The 23,484-nt window shown below is 39.4% G+C and overlaps 1 protein-coding gene across 2 annotated transcripts in view; it reads right to left on the minus strand.

Annotated features, from left to right (window-relative positions):
• The window catches only part of THSD4 (thrombospondin, type I, domain containing 4), an 868,930-nt gene that overhangs the window by 154,679 nt on the left and 690,767 nt on the right, over positions 1-23,484 (minus strand). For both annotated transcript variants that reach the window (XM_006888340.1, XM_006888339.1), the window contains one exon: positions 6,128-6,332. In XM_006888340.1, coding sequence (XP_006888402.1) covers positions 6,128-6,332 — 205 coding nt within the window. The remainder of the gene's footprint in view (positions 1-6,127; positions 6,333-23,484) is intronic.

The raw sequence follows: 23,484 nt of genomic DNA on the forward strand, positions 1-23,484 counted from the left end.
AGACCCAGAGAAAATTAAATCTATAAAACTGGAATATTATGAAAAGCTATAGTTTGATAAATTTGAAAACCTACAGGAAATAAACAAATTTCTTGAGCCGCATGCCCCACCCAGGTTGACACAGACAGATGTAGAACATCTGAACAGATCCACCATAAAATGAAGAAACTGAGCACGCTATAAAAAAGACTCGATAACCCCCACCTCCCAACACATACACACAAAGTCCTGGACTAGATACCTTCATGACTGAATTCTATAAAACATTCAGAGAAGATCTACCACCAATTCTATTTAAATTATTTAAAAAAATAGTAAAAGAAGGTACACTCCTAAGAACATTCTATGAAACTATTATAACCCTAAAATCAAAACCTGGCAAAGACAAGTACAAAAAAGAGAACTATAGACCAATATCTCTCATGAATATACATGTAAAAATCCTTAACAAAATTCTAGCCAATAGAATCCATCAGTACATCAAAAAATAATTCATCATGACCAAGTGGGATTTTAAAAATTTATGCAAGGATAGTTGAACATAAGAAAAACAACCAACATAATTCACCACATTAACAAAGGAAATAACAAGAATGTGATGATCCTAGAAATTGATGCAGAAAAAGCATTTGACAAATTCTAATATGCCTTCCTGATTAAAACACTCAGCAAAATTGGAATAGAATGGAATTTCCTCAACATAAACAAAAGAATATATGAAAAACCAAGAGCTAATATCATTCTCAGTGGAGAAAGACTGAAAACATTTTCCTTGTGAACAGGAACTAGACAAAGATACCCACTGTCACCACTGCTATTCAATATCATATTGGGAGTACTTGCCAGGGCAATATGACAAGAGAAGGAAATAAAAGGCATCCACATGGACAAAGAGATGGCTAAACTGTAGCTGTATGCACATGACATTATAATGAATATAGTAAACCACCAAGAACTCAACACAAAAACCATTAGAGCTAGTGGGCCAGTTTAGTAGATTGGCAGGATATAAGATCAATATCCAAAAACCAGTGGGATTCCTTTACAGTAACAAAGATAACTCAGAGAAGTAAACCAAGAAAGCAATACCACTTACAATTGCCAGCCACAAACTGAGATAACTTGGGAATGAACCTAACTAGAAACACAAAAGACTTGTGCTAAGAAAACTACAGAACACTCCTGTAAGAAGCAATAATAAATGGAAAAATGTTCTGTGTTCATGCATAGGAAGACTCCATATACTGAAAATGACAATCCTATGGAAAAAGAAAAGTATTCTAGGTGTTCAACACAATCCCAATAAGATACCAAATTCATTTTTTCAAGGAGATTAAAAGAGAAATTGTCAAGTTTATTTGGAGAGGAAAGAGACCCTAAATAAGCAAAGTACTTCTGAAAAACAAACATAAAGTGGGAGGCACAGCAGTCCTTGACCTCAAAACCTACCACATGGTGGTAGTAACCAAAACAGCACATGGTGGTAGTAACCAAAATAGCATGGTACTGGTACAATGACAGATACATAGACCAATGGAGCAGAACTGAGAACCCAGAAATGGACCTATCTATCTATGGTCAGCTGATATTTGACAAAGAAAAAGAACCTATCTAATGGGGAAATGACAACTTCTTCAACAAATGGTGCTGGCAAAACTGGACTGCTACCTACAGAAAGCTGAAATGGGATCAAGAGCTCACACCATACACAAGAGTCAACTTAAGGTAGATCAGAGACCTATGAGTAAAGCCAAAACCCATAAAGTTCATAAGAGACAAACTGAGACCAAAATTTGAAGGCTTAGTCTATGATATAAAGAGGCTGACAAATACAGCCAGAAATATACAATTTGGAGAGAATAAAACTGATGCACAGATTAAATCCCTGCATGCATAAATGCCCCCTTGCCCTTCTTTCAATAGGGTGAAAAGAAATCCTACAGATTGGGGAAAAAATATTTGGCAATACCATCTCAGACAAGGGTCTTATAACAAAAGTTTACAGAACATTCCTGGGCCTCCAGAAGAAAAAGACTGATAATCAAAGTATAAAACAGGCATGGCCAACAGACAAATGAAGAAATGTTCAAAATTTCTAGCAATAAGAGATGCAAATCAAAACCACAATGAGAATACCATCTCACCCTAGTGACAGTGGCAAAGTTTAGCAGAGCAGCAAGCCATAAACGTTGGAGAGGATGTGGAGATGAGAGAACTCTAATGCACTTTTGGTAGGATTGTAAAATAGTACAACCACTGTGGAAAGCAATTTGGTGGTGTTTCTTCAAAAAGCTGAACACAGAAACTCCATATAACTCAGCTATTCCACTACTAGGAATATACTCCAAGGAACTTATAACTGAGACACAATGGAGATTTTTACACCAATGTTAATAGCAGAGTTATTCACCATACCAAGAACATGGAAACAGCCCAAATGTCCAGCTACAACTGAATGGATTGAGAAATTGTAGTACATCCATACAACAGAATATGATGAAACATTCAGGAGCAATGATTTAGGAAAATAATATCTCACTTGAAAGAGACTAGAGAGTATTATACAGAGTGAACTAACTCAGTCTCATAAGGATAAATAATGCATAAGACTATTATTGTAAAAATAGAAGGATAACTAGTAAAATACATATGGGGACCCAAGTAGGGAATGAGAGGGAGAAGAAGACTAAAGGTGGGCAGGGTTGGGAAATCAGAGTGTCACACAATTTCGTAGGCAGAGGGAGAGAGTAAAGGAAATGGGAAAGGTCCAGCTGGGACCTGAATATACAGGGTAATGATGGACATAGTCTATTGGTGGTTAATTTCATAAAACATAATGAATCTGAATGATTGTATGAAACACAATGAGAATGAAATATAGTGTGAAACACAATTTATATAGGCTTTGTAAGTAAACTAATAAAAAGAAAATAAATGTTTTTCATTTGTTTTCCTAAATTTAAAAAATTAACCAACCAAAAACCCAACACAAAGCTAGTGGTGTTGTGTGATGGTACACTTGAACACAATCACTTCAAATAAATCCCTGAAGAACATTTTCACACTGAGAGATGGGATGATTATGAACTGTGATTTCATAAGAGTATAAAGAAAGGAGAAAGCATATAATGAATTTTCTTTTTACTATTAAAAACAACAGAGAAACGACATATTGGGGAATTAGGCCTGCTGCCACTTTGGTGGCTGCTGGGTTTGCCAGAGTAAATGTAACAGCTCTCTAGTTTAATTGGGGTTGTCTCAGAATCCCATCTGCCATTCCTTCTTTGTCTGGCCAATAAAACCAAATGAAGTTAGTTTTGGCTGCATCTGGATGGACAAAGAAGTGAGAGTTGCAGAATCAGGAGTTCCTGCGTCTCAAGTTACCTTCTGGAGTGATCCTGATACTTGAAAGTTTCAAAATTAATTATCCTTTATTTGCTGTAACCATTGACATTCATGGCAATTGACATCTACATGGCCAACAGTGTAGCAGACCCTGGATTAATCTCCCTGTCTTTTATAAAATTTTACTTATTGTTGTCAAGAATATATGCAGAAAAACAGACATCAATTTTAGAGATAGAGATAAGGAGGATGGTCATCGGAGGAGGCACCTACAAGCCAATAAATGCCTTGAATTAACACAAGTTGAGCAATACTAAATGAATCTGCTCTTGGAGAGACTCTGGAGGGAGCTTGGTCCTGACAGCACATTGATTTGAACTTCTAGACTTCAGAACAATAAGGCAGTAAAGATCTGTTCTTATAATATTCAGTTTATATACTTTGCTCCAAAGGCTTTAGAAAACTAATACAACCACCAAGCATGGAGCCAGACTGTCTGGGTTCAAAGTCCAGTTCTGCCTCTTTTACTAGCTGTGTGACCTTGGCAAGTTATGTGATCTTTCTGTGTCTATGGCCTTATTTGTAAAATGGAGATGAGAACACTGCCTATCCTCTAGAACTGGCTGCTTATTGAGGGGGTTCAATGATTCAATACACGTGAAGTACAAAGAACTGTGTTTGAAACATAGTTTGTATCATAAAAATTTATATATGAAGAAAGAATTTTTTAAAAACTGATCTTTAAAAACATTTAGCAAATTGCTAGTTTATGATTAGTCCAAAGGAGACTAATGGATCACATGAACTCAACTTCTATGATCCTGAGACCTAAAGAGCTAGACAGTGCCCAGATATCACCACTGACCACTCTAAAAGGGGTCAAGTAGAAGATTCTGGATAGAGTGGGGTGAAACATGGAACAAAACGGAAAAAAGCATACAAATGGTTAGGCTTACTGGTCCAATAGAGACAGGTGGGAACTCCCATGATGAGCCTGGAACAAAATTCATCCCTGGGGCTTCACTTTTAGCCAAACAATAGACAGGTCTATAAGGTGACCAGGAACACTAGAGAGGCACTCACTTCTTAGAATAACCACCCTGGAAGGCCAGAAAGCACCATTTGACCATGAAGAAGTCCTGAGGGCAGGAAAGGGTCGGCTAGAAGGTTTAATGGAAATCAGAAGTAAAAGGAGGTAATAGGAAAAGTTCAATGTCATTAAGGGTGTTGAAACTAATATTATGAAAGAAAATGTGTATGAATGGAAAAACTGGTGTTTTGTAAACCTTTATTGAAATAAAGACAAACAGAAATAGAAATGTACAAATGAAAAAAATTGCTTGCTTATATGATTTTGTTAACAAGGTCATACATATTAGACCCCGTACATAACATGGGGCCTGTTTCCACAATGGTTAGTACTTGACTGTTAATCAAAGGGTTGGCAGTGTAAACTGGCCCAGCAGCTGAGCAGGATAATGGCCTGGTGATCGGTTCCTATAAATCACACCCTAGGAAACACTTTATACGGTTTTACACTGTCCCTTGGAATTATCAGTTGAAATTGGTTCAATGGCACTCAACAACACACACAGAAAATTAGAAATTCATAAATTCTATGAATTAAAAAAAAACTTTGCTGAAAACAATGTATATGAACTTTGTAAGTAAACTAGTATAAAATAGAAAATTTATTTTAAAAAAACTTCCTGTGATTTGAGAGAAAGTTTTATACAAGAAATTGGCTTTCCATTCAGACTTTCACATTCATTTTGTTTTATACTGTTAATTATAATACCCACAATATAATCACACTTTCCCCACTTCCTCCAAAAGCGTGTGACTAATTTGCTTCATGGAGAATGCCAAAATCAAGGAAAACAGATTAAAAATATACTTCTAATATTTCTGATATTGCTCACAATGCTTGCTAAAGGGTTCTGCAGACTGAAGCTGTTCAGAATCCACACTTACCTAGAGGCTCACTGTCTTAGGCTCCCTTCTCAGAGAGACAATTTAGCCTGCTACTGAACAGACTGAGAAATTGTCGTACACTCACACAACAGAATACTGTGAGCATTCAAGAGCAACAATTTTCAAAAATACTACATAACATGGGAGAGACCGGAGAGCATTATGCGGAATGAACTAACTCCATCTCATAAGGACAAATAATGTATAAGAGACCATTACTGTAGAAGTAAAAGGATAACTAACAGAACATGTATGGAGATCCAAGGGGGGAAGGAGTGGGAGCTGAGGGATAAGGATGCGTAGCTAAATCATGGAGTTGCACAGTTTGGTGGGTGGAGGGGTTGGTAAAGGAAATGGTTGGTGGGTGGAGGGGTTGGTAAAGGAAATGGGAAAGATCCAGCTGTGACCTGAAAAGACAGGGTAATGAAGGGTGTAATCCAATGGTGATTAATTTTATAAAACATAATGAATGGGAATGATTGTATGAAACACAATGTGAATGTAGAATAGTGTGAACACAATGTATATTAACATTGTAAGCAAAAGAATATAATTTGCTTTTGAAAAAAAGATTTGATTAAATATGCAGATAATATTTATTTGCAAGAAGAAATTTTTTCACTTTCCCCCACTAGTGATATTTCTTTACTGATTTGAAGGGACAGGCCAGGTGGCACTTCTGGCATGTCCTTGTGGTACCTTCTACATGTCCAGGGACCTCAGGACACTATGTCCATCTCAAGCTCCTGGAAGCATTGAATCAAATGGCATCATCACATGGTGTCATTGAAAAAGAGATCAAACTTACCCAAATAGTTGTTGCTCTTGTACATCTCGGTGATGTTGATTTTTGTGGCCCCCTGGGGAATCTCAACCACTCGGTGGTAGCCCAGGCTAGTGAGGGCATGCTTAAACACACCCGACACAACCTGGCAGCCACTGTTATCGCCTCCACACACCCCGCACTTGTCCACGACTTTGTCAGAGCCCAGGTAGTCATCACAGCCAATACTCTGCAAAAAGGGAGAACATAAAAGACTGTAGACAATGCCAGCAGCACCCAGGGAGGAAGGAGGGGAGAGGAGAGGACCGAAGACCTCTTGGTTGTACAGGAACCACTGACCTTGCTCATGCCCTCATTCAGCTCTTACATATAAAGACATTATTTCTTCCCTTCACTCAACAGATATTAATGAGAATGGCACAGGCTAGGGAAAGGTTCAGATTTGTTGTTCACAGGGCTGTTGTGAGTTGTAGTTGACTCCACAATACCTAACCACAATATGCTGGGCCAAGGAACTGTTTGATGTCCTTGTGAAATGTATGTAATAGGGAAAGAGCCAGCTAAGCTAGTTGCTGTTGATCTGACTCTGACTCAGCACAAACTGTGTCAGAACTAAACTCCACAGGGTTTCCAGTAGCTAAGAGAGATCATCTGGCCTTATTTCTGTGGCACTTCTGGAAGGACTGGACCCTCTACCTTTTCGGTCAGTTGTCAAGTGTCTGGCCTCTACACCATCCAGGGACTCTGCCTACAGTAAACAAGACAAATGACAGCATGGTACTGGTACAATGACAGACACATAGATCAATGGAATAGAATTGAGAATCCATGGTTAACTGATCTTTGACAAGGAGATGAAATCAGTGAAGTGGGGAAACGACAGCCTTTTTAACAAATGGTGTTGGCAAAATTGGAAAAATATCTGCAAAAGACTCAAGCAAGACCCACACCTCACACCATACACAAAAACCAACACAAGGTGGATCATGGACCTAGGACTAAAACCAAGGACTAAAAACTTCATTACAGAAAAGGTAGGAACAACACTAGAAGTCCTAATCCACAACATAAACAGTCTTCCCAGTATCCTGGAAAACCTACAACCAGGAGAAGACAACATAGATGAATGGGATCTTCTAAGACTCAAATTCCTATGCACATCCAAAAACTTCTCCAGTAGGGTAAAAAGGGAAGCCACTGACTGGGAAAAAGTATTTGGTAATAACGTATCAGATAAGGGACTTATATCCAGAATTTATGAAATACTTGAGCACCACAACAAGATAAAGGTAAATAATCCAATAGAAAAATGGGCACAGGATATGAACAGGCACTTCACCGAAGACGACATTCAGATGGGTAACAAGCACATGAAGAAATGCTCAAAATCCCTAACCCTAAGAGAGATGCAAATTAAAACAACTATGAGATATCATTTCACCCCAGTCAAAATAGCAAAATTTAACAGAACAGAAAGCAACAAATGCTGGCGAGGTTGTGGAGAAACTGGAACCCTGATTCACTGTTGGTGGGAGTGTAAAATGGTGCAACCCCTGTGGAAAGCAGTATGGCGCTTTCTCAAAAAGTTGCAAATAGAGATACCATTTGACCCAGCAATTCCACTACTGGGAATATACCCTGAAGAGACCATAGCTGACATCCAAGCAGATATATGCACACCCATGATTATTGCAGCTTTGTTCACAATAGCAAGGAGTTGGAAACAACCTAAGTGCCCATCAACAAACGAATGGCTAGAGAAGCTGTGGTATATTCGCACAATGGAGTACTATGCTGCATTAAAAAACAAGGAACTCATGCAATATTATTCAAAATGGTTGACTCTGGAGAACATTATGCTGAGTGAAATATCCCAGTCACAAAAGGACAAATATTACATGATGCCACTGTTGTAGAATGGGACTGTCCTTGGGGTTGGGGAGAGACTGAGTAAGATGGGTTCAATAATGTATACTGCACTGAAACAGAGGAGGGAGAAAACTGTTTAAAAGAGATATATAACTAGGTATTTCTGTCATCACAGGAGTCTAGAGCGAGGGCTACATGGTGGAGGGGAGCTGGGGGAGGGTTTGTAAAACAATGAAAGAATCTTTTCTTTTACTTTTCCATAATTTTTGACTCATGTACTTCTAACTTGTTAGTCAAATTTGTGTCTTCTAGGTTGCAACACCCCCATGATACATCTTCAAGGATATGAACATGTACGGCCAAGCACAATCAATAAGAGTGCATCTAAATTCCAAAATCAATCTCCATAATAGTCTATGTGTTTCCTACTGCCAAAGGGGTCCTTTAGAGTAGTGAGAGAAGATCTTCACCCTGAAACCCACAGCGTCCCTTTTCAGCAGGAAGTAGCTAAGAGAATATGCCATCCCCTTTTCCTTATGACTCAGGGTGAAGTCTCTCTCAGGGAGGAGTGATAGGGAATGGCAAAGGACACACTGACAAAGAAGATTAATCAGAACTGGCTTTGACAAGCACTGTGGCATTTGGACAAGAACAAACTGGAAGGAGGGTAGAGAGAATGGTGCAACAATGAATGAATGGAAACCCAAAATCTCTGTAAATGTTTATGAAAATTAATAAAATATAATTATAGGGAAAAAAAGACAAATGCACAAATAGTGTGTATCTGGAGACAGTAAATGATCAGTGGAAAAATAATGCACAGAAAAAGAATAGAAAAGGCAAGTAACAAAACTATTCCTTTTACAAAATTATCTCAAGAATGTTGGTGTTGATTGCCTTGAGTTGACCATGACGAATAGAGACCCTATGACTAAAAGGCCTGAAGTCCCTCTACAACTATCAACTTTTATCAGAGTTCATAGAGTTTCCAGAGGCATGTTATTTAGGAAGTGGATTAAAGAGGATTACATTATAAACTGGAGCTAGAGTGGCCTGGTGGTTAGAAGCAGCAATCCCAAAGGCATGCAGTTTGAATCCACTAGCTGCTCTGCAGGAGAATGCTAGGGGATCTGCTTCTGTTTGATTTACTGCTTCTGAAAATCCAATTCGATGGTACACACCACCACCTCCAACACTAAAATCTAGGGAGCTCTGGTGGTCTATTCGTGCCTACCTGAAGGCAAGTGGTTTCTCCCACAGCTCTTCTGTGGGAGAAAAATGAGCAATCTCCTTCCATGTGATTTATTGCCTCTGAAAACATGCTGTAGGATCAGCTATGAGTCAGTTCTGACTCAAAGGTACATAAAATATCAACAACAGGAGCTGCAGTTTTATTTACATAGTGTAGAACGTCAAGTTGTCCCCCATATACATCTAAAACTGGGTTTTCTGATTCCTTCATGGCCTTCCTCCGTCAATCAAACTCTGAGATTCCATGATTTCACACCTCCTCACTCTCTCTGCCCCTCCCCTTCCCCCTTTGGACTTCAGTATACATTTCATTAGTTATCCTCTATTTTTACACTACTTATGTAGTGTTTGTCCTTATGAGACTGAGTTGGTTCACTCAGCGTAATTCTCTCCAGCCTCTCCCATATTATATGAAAAACAATGTGAATGAGGGACTGTGTGAAATATGATGTATATGAATAAAATACAAAGTATACAAATTCTGTATGTAAATTGTGTAAAATAAAAACATTTTTTAAGAAAGTAACTTGTCTAATGTATCACAGCTTGAAGGGGAATAAAAGGATTAATTTCCATGTAAGAAAATTAAATCTAGGTGTGTTCCAATTAAACTGCATTATATTGCCTCTCAAAGAAAAGATGTTTTAAATGCTTTATTTTACCTGCAATACATTAAATGATTAAAAAAATTTAAAAATAGTAATATTTTTTAGGGCATTATGATTATCATAAGAGTCCGGAATGAGGGTTGCAGAGTGGAGTATACTCGGGGTGGGGGTGGGGGTGTGCGGGGTAATTGTGTACCAATGAAGGAGTTTTTTCTTTTGCTTTTCAAGGAGAGGAGCAAACTGGGGGTGGTGGGCATGGGGGGGGTGGGGAGAAAAGTGCAACAATGGATGAATGGAAATCCAAAAATCTAGGTAAATATTCATTGAAATTAATAAAACAAACAATTTTTAAAATACTTGGAAATATTTAAAAAACCTTGCATTTTATCTCCACATTATCCATTTTAAATTTTAGATACAAACATTTGACAAAGTACTTTTAAAAAAGTGGAATTTCTAGATTCTGCTTCTTAGGAAGTGAGAATAAAGTTTGATGTGATGGGTATCTCCACTGGTCAACTGTGGATGACCGACGTATTGAGTGGCAAGGCTTTTATCTGGCTACGACCAAAGCATCTTCCTCACTCCCTCCTTCCCCCAGGAAGAATGAAGGGAAGCAAGGGATAACAAATGGGTGACAAACTTGAAACTTGGACCTGGAAACAGGGGATGCTCTTTTATAGTGAGTTGCATAGTGTTTAAGGAACTCTCACCTCTGCCTTTCATTCCCAACCCACCAAAAAAGAACTTTCCCATTACTCACACCAAGATCTTGTTATTTTATGTTTTCCCTACTTCAGTTCGTCTGTTTCCTTTGGGACAATTCCACTCTGCACTGAGGGGAAAAAAACCCACCCGGGTTGCAATGTTCTTCACAGAAGCCTTTTCCACTTGTGGAGCTAAATGCATATGGGCTTATGATAATTCCTGGATCCAAAATTAAGACTCATGGTCTGAGCAAAGAATTATGCCACATTTCCTGGAGAGGGGAGGTACATAGAATGAGTGGATTGTAGTTTAGACAAGAAAATACTCCAAGTACAGAATTATTTCACTTGGTAATGGGGATACAGGAACGATTCTTGACATCAGAATGACATTGTGAAACTTAAGACACATGGTTGCTGAATCACGGGCTTGTGTTGGTTCTTGAACTTTAAGAGTAATCAATAGATTATGTCTCAGGGGAAAAGTGGTCAACAAAATATTCCAAGTCCCCTTCCGAGTTTGTTAAACAAAGCTGCATCTGTCCATTTGGGTCTTACAGGTCAAATCCTGCAGGTCAACTCAAACCAAAAGGTGTTCCTTCTTTCTCCCCAACATCACATTTGATTGACACCTTTCTGCAGGCACTCTGCCTCCATACATTATTGCTTCCATATTCCTCATTGCACATTAGTTCATCGGTAATAACTAGGCTCCCTTCGCAAATAGCTTCTCTGTAAAACATTACTCTTGACAATAACAGAACATCGTCTCAATATGTTCATCCACATTCAATTAGCCTTTCAAAATGCCATGTTTGCTATGTATTTCCCCCTGCCTCAAGTATTTCTTGCCCTTGTTCTGTATACATTTAAGCAGGAAAATAAGGAAACTGTTTTCCGTGCATAGTTTTCACCCTTCCTTCCAACCCCCATGTCTTTTCCTTTTTTAGAAACAACAGAAAAATGCTACCACCAGCAGTGGTTTTGGAAAGCAGAATCCATGTTGTTCTTGCCAAGACACGTTTCAAACCAAAGAGACGCAATTGATTGGTGCTGCTGAGGAAGGTGGAAGGTTGACCAGCAGCACTTGCTCACTGCCCTGTCTCGGTACATCTTACCCTTTAACCCTTTTCTAGGTTGCTGGGGGATATTCCATGTAAAGATAACAGTGTGTTTGTATGTTGATTTGTGCCCTTCAAAAGCACATGTTCAATGCCAACACTTGGTATTTGGAAATAGGATCTTTGCAGACATAATTAATTAGTTGACATTCTTACAAGAAAAATGAGATGGAACATACAATGAAGAATGCAGTGTGAATACAGAGATAGAGAAAGTCCAGTAAAAGAGCACAAGACATTGGGAAAAGGCACCAGGAACAAAGAGGAAGGCCAAAAGCATACTCTCCATAGACTCCCGCAGAAGGAACTTCACTGACACGTTGATTTTGAACTCTTAACTCTGATAACTGTGAGAGAATAAATCTCTATTGCTTTAAACCACGCAGTTAGTGGAACTTTTTGTCACTGGAAATCCTAAAGAGACTAGTTCTCCTGTGGAACACATGGAGTCTCCGTGAGCCAGATTTGACAGCAGTGAGTTCAATTAACTTGTAGTTAATATATGTATCACGAAAACGAATGCAGCATTGCTGAGAACTTCTTGTAGCTGTCTGCAAGTGTTGCTGACTAGGTCCTGACTCTCAGTGATCCTAAGTGGAAGAAAAGAAAATGCTGTCTAATTCTCACCATCCCATCCTGACTATCCTTGCCATGTTAGAACTCACTGTTGCAGTTACTGGGTTAATTAATTTATCTTGTCGAGGATCTGCTGACCTTTTACTTTACCAACCATGATATTTTTTCCCCAGGGACATGATTACATATTCAAAGTACATGAGACAAATCTCACCATCCTTGCTTCAAAACATCATTCTGGCTGCATTTACTCTAAGACAGACTTGATCACTCTTTGGATGTTCACCTGTACCAATTCTTCTTCAGTCTTCTTTATTTACTATCTAGGTTTCCCATGCATATGAAATCACTGAAAGAAAATAGCATGACTTGGATGTGGCATCCTTTAATACTCAGTGTGACATCTTTGCTTTTTAACATATTAAAGAGGTATTTGCAGCAGATCACTCAACCCATCATTCACTCTTTTCAATGCTGCTTTCATAGGAGTTGACTGTGGATCCAAGAGAAGGGAATCCTTGACCACTTCAATCTTTTCTCCAACTATCATGCTGCCTATTGGTCCCCAGGCAAGGATACTGTTTTCTTGATGTTGAGATGTAACCCATATTGAAAGCTGTAGCCTTTGATCTTCTGGAGCAAGTGTTTCAAGTTCTCTTCACTTTGTACAAGCAAGAGTATGTCACCTGCAAAGTGTAGGTTAATAAATTTCCCTCCAATACTAATGCTTCATTCTTTGGGTTCTCAGATTATTTGTTCAGAATGGATAATTTGGGAAAGAAAAAAATAATCCTGATATCCACCCTTTGGTGGTTTAAACCATGCAGTGTTGCCTTGTTCTGTGTGAATATCTTTCTTCTTCACATTTTAGGTACAGGTTCTTCATAAGCATAATTAAGTGTTCTGAAATTAAATTAAGTATTCTTTACAGGGTCATTTGTCATTTGTTAGGATCCATGGTCAAATGCCTTTGCATAGGTAATAGAACACAGGTAAACATCTGTCTGGTCTTCTCTGCTTTCAACCAAGATCTATCTGGTATCAACAATTATATCTTTCATTTTGTGTTTTCTGAATCAACCAACCATGAACGCCAAAGTTGAAGAAATTAAAGATTGTTACTAATTTATTAGGCTGAAATGGATCAAAGGTGTGATCCAAAGGTATTGATAATTACTGGTGATTTGAATGTTAAAAGTGGAAACAAACAAGGGCTGGTAGTTGGAAAAGATGGCTTTGGTGATAGAAATAATGCTGGAGGTTGAATGATAGACTTTTGCAGGATCAACAACATATTCACTGCAAATACAATCCCCTCAACATATAAAGAGTAACCAGATGCATGGACCTCCCAGGATGGACCACAATGGAATGAACTCAATTCTGTGGAGACAATGGAGAAGCTTAATACTATATTCCAGAAGAAAATCAGGGGCCAGCTGCATCAGAGGTCACCACTTTTCATATGCAAGTTCAAGGTGAAACAGAAGAAAATGAAAACAAACCCACAAAAGCCAAAAGATCTTGCATATATGTTACTTGAATTTAGAGAACATTTTGAGAATACATTTGATGAACTGAACACTAATACCCAAACTCAAAGAGCTGGGGATGGTATCAATGACATCACATATGAAGAAAGCAAATGCTCATTAATAGGACAGGAAAGAAAGCAAAAATCAGAATAAATGCCAGTAGAGAGTCTGAAACTTGCTCTTGAACTTGAGTAGCTTAAGTGAATGGAAGAATGATGAATTAAGAGCCGAACAGAAGATTACAAAGGGTAGCCTGAGAAGACAGAGTATTATTGGCATCACTGGTGGGGTGTAGGGGGTGGGGACCACACCAAGTAGACACTGTAAGAGAGGGTGACCAATATGACTGCCTCTAAAAATTCTATTCAATGCTGCAGTACAAATGGTGCATTGCTAATAAAATGATCCCTGTAGTTATTTCAACAACAGCAATTTGGTAAGCCTAGCAATCTCTTCCTGTGCAATTTACAGCCTCAGAAAACCCACTGGGGTCAGGTCCGACTCAACCACAAGGAGCTTCTGAGCTTGAGTTTCTACCTTTCAGCATACCAACAAGGCTAAAACTCCATGCTAACTGACCTTTCTGATGGGTTCCAGGTAAGTTGTCACTATTATCCAATTATAATGACATTTAAAATCATGTGGTTTTGTTATATTAAGCACACTGTGGCCTAGTGGTGAGGGATTTGCACTGCTAGCTTCAAGAGGGCACCTCTTTGGCCACTGGAATCTACCACTGGCTAAGCAGGAGTGACATCCACTTCCTAAACAACATACCTCTGGAAACTCTACGAACTTTGAGAAACAACAATAGTTCTAGAAAGGCTTTCAGTCTTTTGTTCATAGGGTCGCTAGGAGTCATGCTTGACTCGACAGCAATCTGGATTCTCTCCAAGTCAGAAATATTCTTTGGTTATTTGTTGTTTTGTTTTGTTTGAACGAATCAAGAAAACTTTGAAGAGCTAAGGAAAGAGTATGGTCCATCACGAAGGCAAGACTCTTTTTTGTGGCTTCTCCTCATTTCTTGCTATTGTATATCTGCTTCTATTGAAGAAAAAAAAAAGAAAGGAAGAATATTTGTTCTCTGATCTTTAGCCTGTGCTCTTGCTGTTACAAAAGCAAGCAAACTGAGACCAGACAGCTTTAGTATCTGCTCACTGACTTTTGCAACACATTGTAGGAAAATTTTACACATTGCAAACCATCACAGGAGAAATTGCTCAAGAATTACCTCCAATTGTATGCCAAAATTAACCTAAATGAAATTTCCTCAGGGAAATGAGCAATCTGAATGACATAGTCGGTGGTGAATTTCACAGGGAGGAGGCCCCTGTCCATCATGGTGGGGTGGGCTGGTGCCAGGAGCTCAGAGAGCAGAGGTTCTGATGCCCTAATGGGAAGCAGATGTTTCCGGGCACACAATAAACACATGAGATAGGAGAACCTCAGCTGGTTGGCATGATGACACCGGCAGGTATAACTACGTGCTTTTATAATTATGCTGTCATAGCAGTGTGGGAGGATGTTACTATTAAAATGATTAGTGGCTAGCCCCAATTCACTTCTTTCTACAGTGAGCTAATTCATGGAAAGATATATGAATGCCAAAGCTTTTGTTCTAATGTTCTGTTGAAAGGAATCCTTTTGCATATGGATAAATATCACCATCACCCTTGTATTCCTTTTAGGAATGTAGATCAGTATTAACTTCTTGGAAAGCAATCAAGCAATTTAGAAGCTGTTTGACCCAGTAATTCTTCTTCTAGGAATTTACACTAAGGAAATAATAAGAACTGTGGTCAGCAATTTTTGTATTGAAAGAGCTGGTCATAGCAATATTAATAATAAAAAATTGGAAACATCCTCAATGGCTAACATAGGGCAAAAGTTAAATGATATTTGGAAATTCTCTGGGAAATACTGGATAGATCCGTTTCCAGTTGTCATTCTCTTTTATGTCTTCTAGTACTTGACCTTACTAGATTGACCTTCAGTACAGTTCAGCTCAGCAAATGTTTCTTTTTTTCTTTTTTCTTTTTTTTTTTTTAGCAAATGTGTCTTGAACCAGCCCTTACTGTGTGTCAGGGAGATACGAAGAAAAAACAAAGATGGTTCCTACTTAGGAGCTAAACCAGGGATCAGGGATACAGCCCTTGGGCCAAATCTGGCCCATCACCTGTTGTTTTTGCAAATTAAGTTTACAAAAAAAAAAAAAAGAATGCAGACCTGCTCTTTTGTTCACTTATTACAAAGGGCTGCTTTCATGTTATAATGGCATGGCTGAAGAGTCACAGCAGAAATAATGTATGGCTTGGGAAGCCAAAGATATTTGCATTCTAGCCTTTTATACGAAAAAAAAGTTGACAAACCTTGGTTAAATGGAAAAGTAGATACAATTCAATGAGTTCAATAAAGCATGAGAATCTTGAAAGTGAGGTGTGCAGAGAGTCATGGGCAGCTCACACTGAGGACCTTTGCTTAGGTCTTAAATATTCATTACTATTGAGCCACAGCAGACCCTCATCTGGGCTTCTGGGGCAGTAAATAGCTGTAAATGGAAGGTGATTAACATCTTTCTCCCTCTGAGCTGCTGAGGGATTTGAATTGCCAGGGAAGCGTGGCCTTTAGCAACTCCCTACAGACCACCACCAGAGCTCCCCTTGATTGAGCAGTGGTGTTCTTATGCATCAGAACCAATTCACAGCTGACACTTGGATGGGTTTTCAGGGGGTGTAAATCACACGGGAGGAGGCTGCTCATCTTGTCCCAGTGGGTTCAGATTCCCCATCTTGGAGTTGACAGTGCAACTCCCACTAGAGCTTAGGTAGATGCTTCCAAATTTACTTCTGATTGCTCTCAGCCTGTAGCTCCTATGACATATGCCCACTGGGTTTGTCTCAACAATCCAAAACCAAGCTCTCTGCCACTGAGTCAATTCCAACTCATAGTGACTCTCCATTGGGTTCCCAAGACTGTAAATCCTTACTGAAACAGATGATCTCATCTCTCTTAACAGGAGTGGCTAGTGGATTTGGTTAGCAGCCCAACGCTTAACCCATCGTGCCACCAACACTACTCACTATAAAACTGAAGGCGAAGAGTTACACCATTGTTCAGTATAGTTGTCTTCAACATTTTTTTAAAGTGGAAGAACATACTTTCAAACAAAAGCTCACGTACAACAGCAATACGTGAAACAGAGAAAAGCAGAACTGCTCTGGTTGAAGAGGGGTTGCCAGTGTGTGGAAGCCCAGCCCCTCACCTTCTTGCCCACTCTTCTTCGAGGCCCTGGGCCAGACTCCTCAGACTGAACTCTACTGAGCTGATGAGTCTTTGTTGCAGTGACTGTCCTTGCATTGTAGGATGCTCACGCACATCCTGGCCTGTGCAGGCCTTATCACCTCTGCTGGGACGACTCAGTTACCATGATGCCCACTAGGTGCCAGCAGTGCTTTCTTTGTTGTCAAGAGCGGCTCAATGTGCTGCAGGATGTTTAGCAGCATCTCTGGCCTCCAGATGCTAGTAGTGCTCATCAAGTAAAAACAACAACCACAACACGATGTCCAAACATTGCCAACATCATCCCTGGTTGAGACACACTGCCCTAGCTTATCCCATTGCTCATGAGACACGCAGGCATGCATGAGAAATACAATTAAGTGTACAATGGAAATTAGTCAGTTGACAAGCAGAAAATGAAAATAGTGGCAAAAATCTCAACCACCTACCTACCACAACCAACCACAAAAATTATTCACACACACACACGCACACACATACACACACACACACAAAATCATTCTGTTCTTTGTTGTTACGTGCTGTCAAGTTGCCTGCAACTCATAGCGACCCTATGTACAACAGCCCTAAAGCCTGTTCTATCCTGTTCCAATCTTATTGTCTCCAACACACCTGCCCCCATCACCCCAGTCACTGAATCAATCCGTCTCATCAAGGGTCTTCCTCTCCTGTGCTGTCTCTCCACACTCCCAAGCATGACGTCCCTCTCCAAGGATTGATCCTGCCTTGCAACATGTCCAAAGTATGTCAGAGCTTCAGAATCTTTGCCTCCAAGGAAGAGCCTGGCTTCACCCTCTCCAGAATGAACTTACTTTTCCCCCTAGCAGTCCATGGTATATTCAATACTCTTCTCCAGCACCACAGCTCAAAGGCATCAACTCTCCTTCTATCATCTCTAGTCATTGTCCAGCTCTCTGATACATAGTAAGTAATTGCACAGACCATGGCCTTTATCAGGCGCACCTTAGTCTCCAGACTGACATCTACAAAGTGTAAAAACAGAAACTAGTGAACAAAGAATACTTCATTTTCCAGGTTTAAAAAGAACTTCTCACTGCCAGCAAACTAACCAGTCATCTTCTACAGTTCTCTAAGCGTATCTCTTGGTTTAGTGTGAACAGAATTTTGTACTGAGAAGGGAACATTGCCTGGCACAAAACAGATGCATAATGCTCTCCGAATCAAAGAACAGCTGGGTGAGAAATCAGGAGATCTAGGTTATAGGTCCAATTTACTCTTTGAACAGGAACATCTCGAAAGTTCCTGCTGGTGCTAACTTATTTCTGGAAGGAAGTAAGAAAAAGAAGGAAAAAAAAAGAAAGGCTCTGTGAAGAATCCTGCTGTGCCTAAAGTCATGGGATTTCGCTGTACATAGACAAAATTAAATTGGAAACAGGAATCAATGGGAAGCAAATTGACAATGTCATTCATTTGGAGGAAGAAATAGTCTATTGGATAAAAGATAGTTTGGCTTGTACCAAGAAGGCAATTGTTAAGCTGGCAATCTGGTTCTAATCAAGCTTACAGTTGTCACTTTTCAATACCTCATCTTATTCCATTAGAGAATAGCACCTTACCAAGTGACTCAACTGCAAGGAAATGCTGGCACTCTTGTGGGATGAAATTGGGTGAGAATTAAATGCAGCAGTGTTTACAAACCTGAACAAAGGAGGCCCGAGAGGAGAACGTTTCATACACCATAAAACACTATCTACCTCCACCCTCATGTAGGGTCATCTTTCCCTGGAGAATAGGGCAAGTGGGGTGCGGGGGAGTGTCCTAAGCTCTGAAATGTTAATGTTTTACATTTATGATTTTCTTTTCTAATAACAGATTGTGGAATAGGGGAGGGGAAGTGGTATGGAATAAATTATGAACATTGTTCTATTGTAAAAGTATGGTATCCATATTTTGCCTAATATAGTAGAAGCCTCCGGATGTCCACATTGCCTTTAAAATATAAGGTTCTACGGTGAATTTAGGGAGCTCTGGTTGCCTATTGGTAAGAAGCTGAGCTGCAATCCCAAAGGCACATGGTTTGAATTTACCAGCTGCTCTGTGGGAGAAGGAAGGATACTTTCCTCCTGTAAGATTTTCTGTCTCTGAAAATCCACTGGACAGCCAGCTATGTATAGGTTCTGACTTGACCCACAACAAGCACAACAACATTTTGAGTAGTGTTTAAAGAGATCAAAAAGGTTCCAATGACGGTATAATATAAATCTCATAGGACCTTGAGAGGGACAAGAATAAGAACACACCTGAAATGGGTTTGTCAGATGCTCTGAGCTTGGAATGCCAAGGAGTCAGTACTAGCATGTTTCTTAAAGAAGGGAGCAAGAGATCCTGTCTGCACCAATAGGGCAGAGGTCTGAATGTCAGGTTTCATCAAAAGGGAATAGTGCGTTGGCTTTATGGATCTGCTCCAGGACGGAGGCTAGTTACACACTGACCTGATTAACTTTTCTTCCTGTTGCAGGTAGGGTGGGTCTGCAGGGTTGGGCTACAACCATCAGAGGCTTTCAGAAGACTGTGGGGGAAACCTATGGTGAGCAGGCAATGATGGAGAAGTTAGCCTATGGCCCTTATTTGTTCTCTTGATATACAGGCTATCTCTATAAGATGGCATCTACTCTTGCTAGTTGCCTTGGGATCAAAACCTATAATCCTTTATAAAGTATAACTCTGAGTTTTGGCAGAAGAAACAATGTTTAAAAATGTAAAGGAACTATTGTTGAGAAACACAAGGTGAAGGGTGGAGCTGACTGCACATTTATTGGGCTCTTTTATTCATGTTTTTGTTAAGTTAATATATGATTTACATTTCATATGATGTCTTGAGTTGCATTTAAGATGTGAGTGGAAATATTAAGGAATGCTCAAAAAATATTTTAAAATCTCTGTAAAGAAGACATTCAGATGGCCAAAAAAACTACACTAAGAAATATTTGTAGTCACAAGCCCTTACAGAGATGGAAATAAAAACAATAATGAGCTATCTTCTCACTCCAGCAGCAACAGCAAAATTCAGTAAGATTAAAAAACGACAAACTCTGGTGAGGGTGTGGAGAGATTGGAACTCTTAAATACTGCTGACATGACACAAATACTGCAAAAAACGAAATTTGAATTTTAAATAATTTGAACTTTAAAAGTTAGAAACAGAAACAACATTTGATCCTCCACTGCTGTTGTTGTTGTATACTAATAAGTCAGAACCAACCCATAACTGACCTCCAGCAGATTTTCCGAGGCAGTTAATTACATGGGATGATACTGCCCATCCTTCTCCCATGGAGCAGCTGGTGGATTCAAACTGCATGTCTCTGGGATTGCAGCACAGTTTCTTATCACTCACTAGGCCACGACAGCTTCTTACCAATTCCACTACGAGATATACATCCTAAAAAAGCTGAGGCATGATGCACACTTAAGCTCAAAGCGTTATTATTTACCATATAACAGAGAGATACAGTCAGCACCCATGTTCATCAGCCAAGGAATGGATAAACAAATTATGATACACTACACACCACATGTGTGTATGTATCATTACATAGGGATGGAATACTTCACAACAAATAACAAAAGATCTACAAAACACTTTATAACATAGATGAACCTGGAGGATACGATGCTGACTGAAATGTATGTCTCTAAAGGATGACTCAAGGCAATCAACAACAATAACAAAGGACAAATATATGCACTCACCAGTATATTTTAAAATATCAAAGCAAAGCTTACAGGCAGAAAGAATCCTCACAGAAACATGTTATTAAGTGCTGCCGTGTTGAGTATAACTCATAGCAACTCCATGAACAAAAGAGCTGAACCCTCTTTTGTAACTATCATTTCTCCAATGTTCATAGAGTTTCCAAAGGCAGGCACACCAGTGGCACAATGTTCAGTATCACAGCAACTCCAAGTTATCTAGGTACAGCAAACTGACAAGTGATGTACCAATTAGAACAATGTTCTCCCCAAACACAATTAACACCAGGCCCAAGAGCCATAGGTCGAAGGGCCAACTGACCTTTAAATACAAAGGCCCATTCACCAGGTCCTGATTGACTTAAACAAGAGGCTTCCAGCCCACAGCTGAATCCAGGTATCCTATCAGTTTACACACGACTGTGAACAAAATTTAAATTAAAAAAACAACTATAAACTGACCAAACAATGTACACCTGACTTTGAACTAAATCAAGAGAACCTACCTCCAGAATCTAACTGCTTCACACATGAGCCTTCAAACTGGAGACTCAGTCAGGGCCCAACTGACTTTTAAATACAAAGGCCAAGGGAAAAATCAACAAGATTATAATAGACACATATTAAGTTGAGTTAAGCCACAGGCAACATACAAGTGGGAGGTGATCAGCCTATCACTAAAGAAAAGGAAGACATGGAGAGGTACAGGAGAGTCTGTAGACAACAAAGGTGAATACATAATCCTTCATTATCTGTGCTGCTGTTGTTATATCAGAACCGACCCATAGCTGACCCTCCAGAGAGTTTTCAGAGGCTGTTGTTTGCATGGAAGGAGATTGCCCATCCTTCTCCCTGGAAGCAGCTGATGGCATTCAAACCATGTGCCTTTGGGACTGCAATGTAGTTTCTTGCTGTTGTTTTGTTATTGGCTATTGTTTGTTAATTATCAGTAATAACAAACATTAATCTATAAGTGAATACACAGGCCAGATGAGTAGGTAAAGGGATCATATATTAGAGAGATACACTATTTGTATGCTCTGTAAATATATTCAGGTAGATAGTAGGGCAAACAGGAGAAAAGTTATGTAAATTTCTTAACTACAATCAAACACCCTAACAGTAATTTGCTGGGCTCACAATAAATGGTAAGGTTTTAGGATTATATCTCTGAGGACATCAAGGTCAACTGTTGTAACAGAGTGCACAGAGAATGATCTACAATCCTACTTCAAGGAGGCATGCCTGGGGCTTTGAACACTTGTGAGCAGCCATCAAGGGAGTAACTATTGTTATCTTCCACCCTGGGGCAAGGAAGAGTGAAGAAAATCAAAGATTCGTGGGAAAATTAGTCTAAAGTACCATCCTGAACCTCAACCTCCAAGACCCTGACGGATCTTCTGAACCAGAGGATGCCTGGCTACCACTGCTGACTGCTCTTAAAGGGATCACAATAGAGGGTCCTGAATGTTGACATTATGTGCTGTCAAGTCAGAACCATCTCATAGCTGATTCTCCAGTGGGTTTTTGGAGGCTATGAAGTGGTTAAATTCCTCTTCACTTTCAGCAAGTAAGACTGTGTTACTTGCATACTGCAGATTGTTAATAAATGTCCCTCCAATCTTGACATCTCATTTTTCTTCATATGATCAGGTTTCTCATATTATTTGTTCAGCATATAGACTGAATAAGTACAAGAAAAGGCTCCAACTCTGACACATATCTTTTCTGATTCTAAACTAGGAAGTATCCCCTTTGTTACATCAAACTGCTTTTTTTGATCTGTAAACAGGTTCTGCATGAGCACAATTAAGTGTTCTGGAATTCCCATTCTTGGCAATGCTATCCATAATATGTTATTATGACCCATGTAGTTTAAATTCTTTGCATGGTCAGTATAACACTGGGAAACATCTTCCGGTCTTTTCTGCTTTCTGTCAACATCCATTTGATATTAGTAATGCCTTTTCTGAATCTAGCTTGCATGGCTGGCATTCTCCATCCATGTGCTGCTCCAGCCATTTAAAAATAATCTTCAGCAAGACTTTACTTAGATATACTGTTGTTTGATAATTTCTACATTCTCTTAGGTCACCTTTTTTTGGAGTGAACACAAAGAATAGAATAGAGTAGAATAGAATAGAATAGAATAGAATAGAATAGAATAGAATAGAATTAATAGAATATAATATTAGACATGAATGCCTCCAGTGTTGCATCTATTTGTTACAACATTTCAGTTGGTATTCTGTCAATTCCTAGAGCTTTGTTCATCTGTTGCCTTATTTATAACTTGGACTTCTCCCTTCAATAAATCATGTTTTGATCATATACTTGTATCTTCCTGAAATGGTTGAATGTGGACCCATTCTTTTTGGTACAATGGTTCTATATTTCTTCTATCTTCCCCGGCTGCCTTCTTGTAAGCATGTTGTTATTGTTGTGTACCACAGAGTCGGAATCAACCCATTGCTGACCCTCTGGCAGGTTTTCAGAGGCAGTTAATCACATGGGAGGAGACTGCCCATCCTGCTACCACGGAGAGGCTGGTGGCCTTGAACCATGCACCTTCAAGATTGCAGCACAATCTTGTGACTAAGCCACCAGAGCTCCCTGCTTGTAAGCTTATGGATATTATTTTATCACAGGCAGTGTTGTACTTCAAGAGAGGATGAAATGTTCTTTTAGATGATGAATGGG

This window comes from Elephantulus edwardii, unplaced genomic scaffold, assembly GCF_000299155.1.
Source record: "Elephantulus edwardii isolate Elephantulus edwardi_28Jun2011 unplaced genomic scaffold, EleEdw1.0 scaffold00066, whole genome shotgun sequence".
Lineage (NCBI taxonomy): Eukaryota > Metazoa > Chordata > Mammalia > Macroscelidea > Macroscelididae > Elephantulus > Elephantulus edwardii.